Below are 14519 nucleotides of genomic sequence, written 5' to 3'. Positions count from 1 at the left end.
TCCCCGGAGAACAAACCTGGGAAACTGCATGACCTTGAATTGAAGGACAAATTAGCCATAAACTGTGACAAAAGTGATAAAGACAACGGAAGCAAGAGAGGAGAATTCGATGACCTCGAATTACAAGAGAAATCCTCAGCAGGCGGAACTGACGACAGTACCGGAAGCAACAACACAGAAATCCATGTCTTAGAATTGCAGGGAAAAGAAAAGCCAGACGAAAGTGGCGTCGGTACCAGAATTAAGGGGAAAGAACTGTACATAGACACGAACAAAATACTTTCGATAATAGGAAATGACGACGAGTCAGGAAGCAAGGGGACAGAACGTCTTGATCTGGAATTGCAAGAGAAACCCACAACAGGCGGAAGTGACGACAGCGCCGAAAGCAAGAAGAGAGAACTGCGCACCATTCAGTTGCGACTGGCGGCCATTTGCATGGTGTGGGTGTTCGCCTTCACAGCATACTCCGGCCTGCAGAATCTGGAGAGCAGTCTCAATGCCAGAGTGGGCACATGCGCTCTGGCGGGGCTGACTGGAGGTGGTTTTCTTACCTGCCTGCCGGCACCTGCCGTCATTAGCAAAATTGGATGTAAAGGTGAGACATCATTTTGTAGTGTGCGTGTGTGTTCGAGGGGGGATGTTAGGGGGGATGTGTGTGTGTGTGTGTGTGTGTGTGTGTGTGTGTGTGCGTGTGTGTGTGTGTGTGTGTGTGTGTGTTTGAGTGTGTGTGAGTGTGTGTGTGTGTGTGTGTGTGTGTGTGTGTGTGTGTGTCTGTGTGTGTGTCTGTGTGTGTGTGTGTGTTTGTCGGCTCTATGTACGAGTTGGTAAATGTTGACATCCAATAATATTTTAATTCACTAAATTCTGTAAACAAAATTTAGTTTAGTGTCTACTTTTACATTTAGTCAAGTTTTGACTAAATGTTTTAACATAGAGGGGGAATCGAGACGAGGGTCGTGGTGTATGTGTGTGTATGTGTGTGTGTGTGTGTGTGTGTGTGTGTGTGTGTGTGTCTGTGTGTGTCTGTGTGTGTCTGTGTCTGTGTCTGTGCGTGTGTGTGTGTGTGTAGAGCGATTCAGACTAAACTACTGGACCGATCTTTATGAAATTTGACATGAGAGTTCCTGGGAATGATATCCCCGGACGTTTTTTTCTTTTTTCGATAAAACCCTTTGATGACGTCATATCCGGCTTTTTGTAAAAGTTGAGGCGACACTGTCACACCCTCATTTTTCAATCAAATTGATTGAAATTTTGGCAAAGCAATCTTCGACGAAGGCCGGACTTTGGTATTGCATTCCAGCTTGGTGGCTTAAAAACTAATGAATGAGTTTGGTCATTAAAAATCGGAAACTTGTAATTAAAATTATTTTTTTATTAAACGATAAAAAAAAATTCATCTTATTCTTCGTCATTGTCTGATTCCAAAAACATATACATATGTTATATTTGGATTACAAACAAGCTCTGAAAATTAAAAATATGAAAATTATGATGAAAATTAATTTTCCGAAATCGATTTAAAAACAATTTCATCTTATTCCTTGTCGGTCCCTGATTCCAAAAACATATAGATATGATATGTTTGGATTAAAAACAAACTCAGTAAGCTAAAAAGAAGAGACATACAGAAAAGCGTGTTACCCTACTCAGCGCGACCACTATCGCACTTTATCCTACATACGTACGTGAGAGAGACACTCGTGAGATAATAATCGTTCAAATCACACGTGTGTATATCATGTAAATGAGGTCATGTCAAGCAAGTCTGGCAGGGACCTGTTTTTCCACTGCTTATGATGCCAAAATCACCGAGACAAACGTCATTATAGAAACAAAAATTGCGCTCGCTAATTACCCTCGATGAATCTTTAGAACTACCACGTCACGCCACACTTTCAGAGTGACGTTTCTTTGCTTTGACGTAATAGATTGCACGAGGCTTTAGAAGAGATCGAGGTTCCAAAACAAGCGTCTTCAATTTAGCTGCCTCGTCTGCAAGACATTTTCAGTAAAATACACGTAAGTACAGTATGTAGGATAAACAGAATACTACATGGCTTGCTGTGTCGTACCAGATTTACACTCGTTGCTTTTTCAAATAGTGAACAGCTCGCTTTCGCTCGCAGTTCAATATTTAAAAAAACAACTCGTGTAAATCTGGTACAACACAGCAAGCCATGTAGTATTCTCTATATTCTGCATGGCTTGTCGAATTCACTGCCTTTGCCACGAGCGGTGGACTGACGAAACTACGAGTATGTTGTCTTGGTCAAAAAATCAGTGCGTTCAGTTTCATTCTGTGAGTTGGACAGCCTGCCTAAATGTTGTTATTTCGCCTTACGCGACTTGTTTGGTGTTGTTGTTGTATTGTTTAACATGTAAAAAAATAAAAATGTTCTTTTCATCAGGCGTACATCACTTGCGAGCTTGGCGTGGACTGGGTCGGGTACGCCATGCTGTGTTTCGGAATATGCGACACAGTTGCCTCCCCGGTGGCAGGAATTCTGGGGAAATACGTCAAACGGATACCCCTTCTCTTTGGTGCCACCTGTCTCAATTCCGCCACTCTGATCTGCATGTTGCTATGGCAACCCAAGTCCTCGGAGAAATACATATTCTTCCTGTTGCCGGCTGTCTGGGGAATCACTGATGGAATCTGGCAGACACAGGGTGGAGGTGAGGCGATTGACTGTAGAGATTCAGTATTGGCGTTAACCGGTAATTACCGGTAAATGAGAAAATACAGGAACAAAAATGGCTGCCGGTTTGACCTACCGGTTGATTTTTGAACTATCGGGTTGTTGTTTTTTGCTGGTAAAACATCAAAACACATCATGTTGATGATTAAAAGATATTAAACTTGTTTATGCTGCAAACAGGAAAAAATCATTGTTTACTTCAAATTTGTGAGGACAAAAATTATGGCTATCCTTGAAACAGACTAAATTTGTGTCTATGGTTAAGGCGTGTGGGCTATATTTTACACGGGTTAAATCATTCATACGATTTGAATATGTTACAATTAGATTATGGTTCAAACAGGTTAAAGGTTCTTGTCTACATTGATGCTTTTTTCAATAAACCCACCGTTAGATGTCGCAAAAAGGTTATGTCCTACGATGAATGAACCATGGGGGGAAAAGTTAAAGAAAAAAGTATATCTTAAGAAAATTTTTATTTTTGGATAAATATCGACCAATCCATTTTAAGTCGCTATGCTAACAGCCACACTCGCACAATGACAGAAGCAGTTTGACACTGGGTATTGGAGCACTGTCCACGATTTTTTATTAAACGAACGAAATGCATGGTATTTGAGAGGAGTTGTGCCCTCAGTATTTGCCAAATAAGGATATCCTGCTACGCTGGAATACTACAATGGATTTTCAAACGGCTAGCCTTGTTTCGTCCTTCCTGGTCGACGGGGGGGGGGGGGGGGGGTATTTTTGATTTTTTTTAGGGAATAAACTCAGCATTTTAATGGTCAAATGTCAATTTCTGTATAGAAATAAAGACACGTACGGACATTTAAGATCATGTTTATGGTTGAAACACATCTCTTTGAGTATTGTTTATTTATTTATTTATGTATTTATTTATTCATCTATTTATTTATTTATATATTTATTTATGTGTTTATTTATTTATTTATTTATGTACTTGTTTATATGAAAAAAAAATTTAATTCATTTTCAGATTTATCCATAGATTTATCTTTTATTTATTGATACACTTTTGCAGCCCTCATCGGAAGTATCTTCAGGGACCAACAAGAGGCATCTTTTGCCAACTTGAGGATGTTCCAGGCATTGGGTTTCACGATAGCTTACCTGTACAGTGGTCACCTGTGTGTAGCGGTCAAGCTTTACATAGCGCTGGTCATGGTGGTCCTGTCTTTCTGTCTTGTCGTCGTCGTGGAGATGAGAGTAAGGAAGAAAAAAACATTTAAATATGGCCAGATGTGAGCATAGTTTTGAGAAGTCATTTAGGTGAGCCTTACTTTGATGTCTGGCTTTCAGTCTTAGGCCAGTAAGTTATCTGTACTGTACTGCGGTAAGCTTAGTTTTGTTCTGCTGGTCTAGATCTATTCAATGTAGGTCAAAACTTGTAAATTTTCCTCAAAACCCTGTTCCAAGACTTTGTTCTTTTTGGCTCACGTAAGTGTAGCCTATGCGATCGTAACTTTGTCTGTCTGTGCGTGCGTGCGTATGTGCGTGCGTGCGTGCGTGTGTATGTCTGTGGTAGAAACTCTAACATTTGAAGACGTCACATTACATTGACGTCACATTATGACGTAAGAGGGTTAGACGTCACGCGAAGGAAGTACTGAAAGTCTCGGTCATTATTATTTTGAGCGGGCCGAGACTAGTTGGCAGTCGTGTCCCTGTAAGTAGGCTACATGCAGACAGACAGATCTAGATCTAGTGTCTCGCTTTCTTGCACAGTTTCACCTATGCTCTTTCTGTGTGTGTGTGTGTGTGTGTGTGTGTGTGTGTGTGTGTGTGTGTGTGTGTGTGTGTGTGTGTGTGTGTGTGTGTGTGTGTGTACGTGTGTGTGTGTGTATGTGTGACGGAGTGATTGAGTTTGTGTTACTGTTTGTCGATTTCTTACGTGAGCCTTGATGGCTTCGCCTCTTGTTTTAGTATAACGTTATTTGCTGTCTGTCCTCTTCTTGGTTCATTTCTTCTTTTTTTCTGTTGTTTCTTCTTGTATTAGTATTGTATTTGCTGATTTCTTCTTTTTTTCTGTTGTTTCTTCTTGTATTAGTATTGTATTTGCTGATTTCTTCCTTTTTTCTGTTGTTTCTTCTTGTATTAGTATTGTATTTGCTGATTTTTTCTTTTTTCTGTTGTTTCTTCTTGTATTAGTATTGTATTTGCTGATTTCTTCCTTTTTTTCTGTTGTTTCTTCTTGTATTAGTATTGTATTTGTTGATTTCTTCTTTTTTCTGTTGTTTCTTCTTGTATTAGTATTGTATTTGCTGATTTCTTCTTTCTTTCTGTTGTTTCTTCTTGTATTAGTATTGTATTTGCTGACTTCTTCTTTCTTTCTGTTGTTTCTTCTTGTATTAGTATTGTATTTGCTGATTTCTTCTTTTTTTCTGTTGTTTCTTCTTGTATTAGTATTGTATTTGCTGATTTCTTCTTTTTTTCTGTTGTTTCTTCTTGTATTAGTATTGTATTTGCTGATTTCTTCTTTTTTTCTGTTGTTTCTTCTTGTATTAGTATTGTATTTGCGTCGAAACCGGTCCATGTTAATTGTTCGTGTTTCTGGTACTGGTGAGTACATGTTCAATGTTATCTTGTTCTTGTTCTCCTCGCCTGCAGTCTCTTCTTCCTATTCTCATATTGGAATTGTTTAAACGTAATCAGTATTTTTATGTCATGACCTAGAGCGAATTATTCTGAAGTACAGATTGTTTGTGTGTATATTGTGAGTGTGTGTGTGTGTGTGTATGTGTGTGTGTGTGTGTGTGTGTGTGTGTGTGTGTGTGTGTGTGTGTGTGTGTGTGTGTGTGTGTGTGAACATGTTTTCTTTGTCTCTGAGTAAAACAATTAATGTTCTATCCATAGCAGTTCAATTTGCTCACCCATCCCGCGAAGCAAAGATGCTATGGCATATGGCGAAACGTATACGTGTCAATTGTGCCAGGAGCCAGAAAAGACGGGGTTTTCTAGTGGTTTGCAACACAAACGAACTGCTTCAGCGAATAGCCTTGATACTTTAAGGGCGTTCAGCTAACATATTAAACAAACTGTACGCGCATTCTCTATTCATTTTAACGATTTTTGTTTGTTTGTTTGCTTAACGCCCAGCCGACCACGAAGGGCTATATCAGGGCGGCATTTTAACGATCAGTCATGCTATTGAGTGTCATATTTCAGAGAGCTTGAAAGGTGCAAGTAAGCATTATTTTGCAGAAGAAATAAAACAAAAATGCACCCTTCTACTTTTTTTGGCTAGTGGTATATGCCACAATTATATTTAGTGTCTTCTCTCACGTTTTAAATAATTATATTCCCAAGTCCTGCTGCGAGTGTATAACCAGCGGATGTGTGCCTATCAATATGAACTCATAACTCGCTTAGTTGATGATATACCATTCTACCAAACAATTTTGTCCTAATTTGAAAATGTGTGTTTGCTTTGAATTGACGTCAAGTATTTAGTTTCATTATAACCGCTTACGTAACATAAAGCTGATTAATGTTTGCTATCCTGTATGTGAATGCCTTTTGTTCCAAAAAATTAACCTAGAACTGAAGTTTTACTCAGAAAAGTAACAAGTTATTTCAGTTCTAAGAAACATACGGTCCAGGGTTTCATTTACTAGTGCGCCCTGCGCCATTGGCGCATTAAATCTGAAAATGTCCCATTACAATTCCCTTCAGTGCGTCAAAGGGCGCATTGAGAATACGTACCACTGCGCCACCAAATATACACTTTACACACAAACACATACACACACACACATATACACATACACAAACACACACACACACAAACACACATACAGATATAACACGATATAGCGGCTAATTCTCGCACCGAATTACACCATTTTGCATCTTTGGTCAAAACGCGTACAGGCCTTTTTGGCGCTTCTTGCTTTCGACTATGTCCCATCGGAATTTGGTTGAGGGGGACAAATGTCCCATTGCCTTTTTCTCCCAGGTTAAACCCTGTACCCCCATTGAAGACACAAGCTATTCACTCACACAACACCATTCAATAACAGAATTGCACATGTCGTTTCAATAAGTTGAATTATTCAAACCTAATACATGAAACGGTCAACTAACCAAAAACATAAGATTTAGAAAGGAGTCTTTCTGAGAACATTTCTTCGTCCAGATCACTAACATGCACGCTACCGCCCTGATATGGCCCTTCGTGGTCGGCTGGGCGTTAAGCAAACAAACAAACAAACAAACAAACATGCACGCTGACACACAAGCAAGCATAAACTCCGACTGAAGGTGAGCACAGATTTTTATTTTTGATTATAATGTGCAAATGGACAATCCAGTTTCATTTCAGAATCATCGTTCACTCTCTGTATTGCAGAAGACAGCACTGACGGTCTCGAGGTCCACTGCACAGACCACTTTGATAGTATGCCATCCTGCCCGTACAGATTCCGGAACTCTTCGGTATGCAGATGCCATTACGAACGGTGCAGTGGGTATCGCCTCCTGAAATAAAGTGAACACACACAGATGTTCGACGTTAATTATTCCAGCCTGTCCGGTAAAACTCCCTTCCTGAAATAAAGTGAACACACAAAGATGTTCGACGTTTATTATTACAGCCTGCCCAGTAAAACTCACTTCCTGAAATGAAGTGAACACTACAAGATGTTTGATGGGTTGTTGACAGACCAGCTTTTTTGTCGGTCCTCGGGGGGCATATCGACTTTTGTTTTATATTTATTGACCGCCTCGGGGGGCATATCGACTTTTGTTTCATATTTATTGACCGCGGCCTTCGAAACAAAAGACGATATGCTCCCCCTCGGACCGACAAAAAAGCTGGTCTGACAACAAACCACCAAACATCGTTTTTGTCATCATTTTGGTAGTGAGAAAATAAGTGCAAAATCAACACAGGGAGCCACGCTTTGAAACACGAGTTCCGTTTAGATCATACATGTTTTGGGGCCCCACCACGTTGTTGCAATCAAAGCTGGCGTGTAAAAGAAACTTTCTGTTTTTTTAGTTCATAAAATGTTGAGATAAGTATGTCAGGTTTGAGGATGCACAGTTCTGTAGGTTCATCTCAGTATTCCACCCCGGCCTCGGTTTTCAGTTGTAAATATCAAACTTAGTGATCGAATGTGGAAGCTACGTTGGGACAAAGGTCACAGAAGATTTGCATCGTGCAGCAAGGAACGTTGGGTAAAAGGTCACAGAAGATTTCCGTCGTGCAGCGAAGGAAAGAATCGCGATCTTGTTTCCGACTCATTGCCTCTTTGTTTGTCATCAGACCTGTCATTCTGCTTGCTCGGCTTTGTTAGATGTTTGCATATCTTGTTGCTATGTTCTTTGCTTTTATTATTATTTCTTATTTGCGCTTCGTTTATCGATACAACGTCTTGTGCAAGGGTCAAAATGTGTGTGTGTGTCAGGGGTCAATTGGTTTGACTTGACGTTCGTGTTTCTCCGAACGCCTGTGTATCGAAACACAGATACACGCACTCCATGACTTTGTAAGAAGACGGAACAATAGCGCTAGGTTTCATTTGTTTTTGATGAATGTATGACCTTTCATGAAGTAGTTTTGTTTTTTGTTTACTCTTACCAGTTTGCCAGTTCGTTTTTGGAACTTTGCAAAGCAGTGTCGTCTGTCTAGGTCTGGGGAAACGCCAATTAAAAGAGCCGAAGAATCCCCAAGCGTTTCTATTGGGTTTGCTTTTGATTATCCATGTATAACCTGCTTCCTGCAACTATGGGAACCGGGGATTTATTGCATGGGGAACATGAGATTTATTTCCCAGGTGGCTGTGAACAAAAACTCGTGAAAATGATGACAAACAAAGATGTTCGACGTTTATTATTACGGCCTGACTAGTAAAAACCACTTCCTGAAATAAAGTGAACACACAAACATGTTCGACGTTTATTATTACAGCCTGACCAGTAAAACTCACTTCCTGAAATACAGTGAATTTACGGGATTAAGTTGATGGTGATTGCGAATGGTGCAGTTTGAATCGCATCCTAAAATACAGTTATTATACAGGACATTACATTGATGGATATTGCGAGTAGTACAGTCGGAGTCTTCCTCTGAAATACAGCAAACATTTTAAACTTTGATGGTTGTGTGGATGTTTGAAGCAAGTGAAGAAGAGGAAACACACCGTGACTAATTAAAGGGGAAGACGAACAGAATCCTAATCTTGCGAATCTTAGAGTAAGCCTACAAATCGCACTGAAACGCAGTAAACACACAGAATGACGTATTTGAGATTGTGTGAATGTCCGCGGTAAGGAAAATCGGGGGGGGGGGGAGGGGGGTAGCACGAAAAGAAGGAAGGACAAATGGAGGAGAAAAGAAAACCGTTTCTTATCACAGAATCCGTAATTACCAATGGGTATGTGTGAACCGTCTCCTAAAATGCAGTGAAACTACATAATAATAATAATAATAATAATAATAATAATAATAATAATAATAATAATAATAATAATAATAATAATAATAATAATAATAATAAATGAGCATTTATATAGCGCAACATCATAACTTTACAATTATGCTCTTTGCGCTTGACACATTTAAAATTCAAACACAGTTATACAAGCATTTACATCTACATTCATAGTCAGCAACGCTTGATTAAAAGCATACACCATCAAACATACATTACAACAGATTCTTCCACTAATTAAGTAATAAAAACATGAATAAAATAGGTAGTAAAAACAAGGAAATACCAGCTGAATACCCTTAATCAAACAGAACATGTTATTAATACTGAAAAACAGCCCTAAATGTGTATACACATTATCACATTATCACTAAAACAGCAAATACACTACATGTAGCCTACTGATGGACTGAGAAAACAAAATCACATGAAGGCACAATGATGATTGTGTGGATGCTTGAAGGAAGGAAAGGAGCGAGAGAGAAAACATGAAAGAGATATAAAGCACACAAAAACAGACTTCACAAATTGGAATTCAAGCTGCGCTTGTGTCAATGTTAATCGTCACCTGATAAAAACAGTGGACGGACAGAACATTATATTGATGAGTGTGGGCGATGTTTCTCCATTTTCTCATTAAAACGGTAAATCACCGAAAATTTCAACTCAATGCGAACACTGGAATTATCTGTCAAAAAGTCATGCAACTCTACGAACCACTGCCCCTTGGGACGCAGCATGTTTTAGCACCGGAGCACAGCCCGTACTGGTATTTGTAACCTCTCCCGCATCTTCTGTTGTTCCCGCATTTACCATTCTGGAACAGGCAGGAAGAGTCACTGGCTCCTGAAACAGATACACCAAGTACGTTTAGAACGTGTCGCTGGCTCCTGAAACTGATGCATTAAGTACTCTTACAACATGTAGGTTGCTCCTGAAAGAGATAAATCACACACACACACACACACACACACACACACACATATGATTCTTGCCTAGCATATGTAGTGAAGCTGTTGAGACTTATCGTTTATCACAGCTTTAATCAACAAACAAAAATGCCAAAAAGCAAATCTCCACATGATCTAGCATGGAGGCGACGTCTGTGAAGGGTGGAACTTTTGGTTGAATTAAATTTGTGGAAAACGCGGACTGCGAAAGAAAATTAATCTGCCTGCGAATTAATCAACAAGTCGCGTAAGGCGAAAATACAATATTTAGTCAAGTAGCTGTCGAACTCACAGAATGAAACTGAACGCAATGCCATTTTTCAGCAAGACCGTATACTCGTAGCATCGTCAGTCCACCGCTCATGGCAAAGGCAGTGAAATTGACAAGAAGAGCGGGGTAGTAGTTGCGCTAAGAAGGATAGCACGCTTTTCTGTACCTCTCTTTGTTTTAACTTTCTGAGCGTGTTTTTAATCCAAACATATCATATCTATATGTTTTTGGAATCAGGAACCGACAAGGAATAAGATGAAAGTGTTTTTAAATTGATTTGGACAATTTAATTTTGATAATAATTTTTATATATTTAATTTTCAGAGCTTGTTTTTAATCCGAATATAACATATTTATATGTTTTTGGAATCAGCAAATGATGGAGAATAAGATAAACGTAAATTTGGATCGTTTTATAAATTTTTATTTTTTTTTTTTACAATTTTCAGATTTTTAATGACCAAAGTCATTAATTAATTTTAAAGCCACCAAGCTGAAATGCAATACCGAAGTCCGGGCTTCGTCGAAGATTACTTGACCAAAATTTCAACCAATTTGGTTGAAAAATGAGGGCGTGACAGTGCCGCCTCAACTTTCACGAAAAGCCGGATATGACGTCATCAAAGACATTTATCAACAAAATGAAAAAAAACGTTCGGGGATTTCATACTCAGGAACTCTCATGTCAAATTTCATAAAGATCGGTCCAGTAGTTTAGTCTGAATCGCTCTACACACACACACTGACACACACACACACACGCACACACACACGCACACACACACGCACACACACACGCACACACACACGCACATAATTAATATGTAAATCGCCGTGAGCTCTTGTGAGAAACGGCGATTAATAAATGTCCATTATTATTATTATTATTATTACATACACCACGACCTTCGTTTCGATTCCCCCTCGATGTTAAAATATTTAGTCAAAACTTGACTAAATATAACAAGTCGCGTAAGGCGAAAATACAATATTTAGTCAAGTAGCTGTCGAACTCACAGAATGAAACTGAACGCAATGCCATTTTTCAGCAAGACCGTATACTCGTAGCATCGTCAGTCCACCGCTCATGGCAAAGGCAGTGAAATTGACAAGAAGAGCGGGGTAGTAGTTGCGCTAAGAAGGATAGCACGCTTTTCTGTACCTCTCTTTGTTTTAACTTTCTGAGCGTGTTTTTAATCCAAACATATCATATCTATATGTTTTTGGAATCAGGAACCGACAAGGAATAAGATGAAAGTGTATTTAAATTGATTTCGACAATTTAATTTTGATAATAATTTTTATATATTTAATTTTCAGAGCTTGTTTTTAATCCGAATATAACATATTTATATGTTTTTGGAATCAGCAAATGATGGAGAATAAGATAAACGTAAATTTGGATCGTTTTATAAATTTTTATTTTTTTTTACAATTTTCAGATTTTTAATGACCAAAGTCATTAATTAATTTTTAAGCCACCAAGCTGAAATGCAATACCGAACCCCGGGCTTCGTCGCAGATTACTTGACCAAAATTTCAACCAATTTGGTTGAAAAATGAGGGCGTGACAGTGCCGCCTCAACTTTCACGAAAAGCCGGATATGACGTCATCAAAGACATTTATCAAAAAAATGAAAAAAACGTTCGGGGATTTCATACCCAGGAACTCTCATGTCAAATTTCATAAAGATCGGTCCAGTAGTTTAGTCTGAATCGCTCTACACACACACACACACACACACACACACACACAGACACACGCACATACACCATACCCTCGTTTCGATTCCCCCTCGATGTTAAAATATTTAGTCAAAACTTGACTAAATATAACAAGTCGCGTAAGGCGAAAATACAATATTTAGTCAAGTAGCTGCCATTTTTCAGCAAGACCGTATACTCGTAGCATCGTCAGTCCACCGCTCATGGCAAAGGCAGTGAAATTGACAAGAAGAGCGGGGTAGTAGTTGCGCTAAGAAGGATAGCACGCTTTTCTGTACCTCTCTTTGTTTTAACTTTCTGAGCGTGTTTTTAATCCAAACATATCATATCTATATGTTTTTGGAATCAGGAACCGACAAGGAATACGATGAAAGTGTTTTTAAATTGATTTGGACAATTTAATTTTGATAATAATTTTTATATATTTAATTTTCAGAGCTTGTTTTTAATCCGAATATAACATATTTATATGTTTTTGGAATCAGCAAATGATGGAGAATAAGATAAACGTAAATTTGGATCGTTTTATAAATTTTTATTTTTTTTTACAATTTTCAGATTTTTAATGACCAAAGTCATTAATTAATTTTTAAGCCACCAAGCTGAAATGCAATACCAAACCCCGGGCTTTGTCGAAGATTACTTGACCAAAATTTCAACCAATTTGGTTGAAAAATGAGGGCGTGACAGTGCCGCCTCAACTTTCACGAAAAGCCGGATATGACGTCATCAAAGACATTTATCAAAAAAATGAAAAAAACGTTCGGGGATTTCATACTCAGGAACTCTCATGTCAAATTTCATAAAGATCGGTCCAGTAGTTTAGTCTGAATCGCTCTACACACACACACACACACACACACACGCACACACGCACGCACGCACACACACACGCACATACACCACGACCCTCGTTTCGATTCCCCCTCGATGTTAAAATATTTAGTCAAAACTTGACTAAATATAAAAAGCAAAGACAGACTGTTTACATGATTATTCACATGAAACGGAAAGTAACCCTTATAACTCATGGATCAGCGCTAAAAAAAACAAAAAGTAACTAAATAAAGAGTTTTAAATTAATGTTACCAAATACGTGAAAGAAATTCAAAATTCAAACTCTGAGGTGAATGATTTGTAAAAAAAAATTTTTAAAAAGGCCCAAATCACATATCACAGCCGAATGTTGGGGTTCTATATCTTCTTCTTCTTCTTCTTTCTTCATGGGGTGAAACTCCCACGATCTTTTAATACGCGTAAGACAGTTTTTAGACCGCTATTCAGACAGCCATACGCCGCGGGGAAGAACGTTAGGCAATTCGTTGTATGTACGGCTGGAAGCACCGAATACACTTCTCAGAGCATAGACCAAATAGCCTGGACCGCAAACTCGTCACGTGACCCTTCGAGGTTACGACGCTCGACTTTCACAGGGGCGCTTAGCGTCCGGTTTGAAAGACAGTGAAAAGAAAGCACGCTCCAGTTATTTGTGACAATGCGAGGTGACAATGAACTGGATTTTCCAAAACTCCAAACTAAACTTAACAAAACTCATCGAAAAACATGTTCCATAATTATGCACTTTAGCTGAGTTTACTTTAGCATTTTCAGAACTTACCTCGGCAACTTCGTCCATGTTTACAATCGACACCGGATATGACATCCCCCTGATTTCTGAAAGGCCAAGAAGAGCGGGGTAGTAGTTGCGCTGAGAAGAATAGCACGCTTTTCTGTACCGGCCTCTCTTCGTTCCTAAATGCGAGGGGCCGCTACCTCGTAATAGAGAGAGAGAGCGGAGAGAGAGCTAGTTGGCGGTCCAGGATAAATGGTCTATGCTCAGAGGACCGTGGGATCTAAGCCTATTCTTTGTACAAACATATCGTCCGAAAGAGTACCAACCTTCCACCAAACAGCTGATGAAGGCAACAGCCACAGTCGCGAACAGCAGTCTCTTGATCATGGTGACTCGGTCAGCTGCACAGATCTTGATCAGGATTGGAATTTTCTTTTGACAAACACACATATAGCATGTGCAGGTTTATATGCAATTGTCGGGTTAGTGATTTACACGTATGAATAGCACCTTGGACGTTTAATGTAAGGTTGTTGCCGCGTTAGATGACAAACTGATTTACGAAGTGAAATGAGCTGAATGTGGTTTTCTGATGTTTCATTTAATTACACAACGACCTTGTCATCACTTTCGTGTAATAAATATGAAATACAGATTTGTTGTGGATTTGCCGTGACGTATTCTATTACTCGTCTGCGTCCATGCGGGTGGGAATTAATTCATTTGTGTGTATGTGTGAGACACATATGAGACATGGTGTGTGAGAATGAGTGTGTACGTGTACGTGTGTGTGTGTGTGTGTGTGTGTGTGTGTGTGTGTGTGTGTGCGTGTGTGTGTGT

General features: G+C 39.1%; 1 protein-coding gene and 1 long non-coding RNA gene across 2 annotated transcripts in view; one reads left to right on the top strand and one right to left on the bottom strand.

The window, feature by feature from the left end:
• Positions 1-4150, top strand: part of LOC138968039 (uncharacterized) — a 4231-nt gene extending 81 nt beyond the window's left edge. Inside the window, exons 1-4 of the mRNA XM_070340602.1 lie at positions 1-601; positions 775-827; positions 2415-2682; positions 3748-4150. The exon at positions 1-601 is cut by the window's left edge and continues 81 nt beyond it. Of these exons, the coding sequence (XP_070196703.1) occupies positions 1-601; positions 775-827; positions 2415-2682; positions 3748-3971 (1146 nt within the window). The 3' untranslated portion in view covers positions 3972-4150. The remainder of the gene's footprint in view (positions 602-774; positions 828-2414; positions 2683-3747) is intronic.
• Positions 4151-6981: 2831 nt separating this feature from the next.
• On the bottom strand, positions 6982-14165 carry LOC138969453 (uncharacterized). The gene is made up of 3 exons (XR_011456468.1): positions 14006-14165; positions 9878-10006; positions 6982-7202 (listed from the first exon to the last, which is right to left on the bottom strand). It is a non-coding gene; the product is annotated as an uncharacterized lncRNA (long non-coding RNA).
• Between the last annotated feature and the right edge of the window lie 354 nt (positions 14166-14519).

The sequence above is a fragment of the Littorina saxatilis genome, linkage group LG6 (assembly GCF_037325665.1).
Source record: "Littorina saxatilis isolate snail1 linkage group LG6, US_GU_Lsax_2.0, whole genome shotgun sequence".
NCBI lineage: Eukaryota > Metazoa > Mollusca > Gastropoda > Littorinimorpha > Littorinidae > Littorina > Littorina saxatilis.
This window is presented reverse-complemented; position numbering and strand designations above follow the sequence as displayed.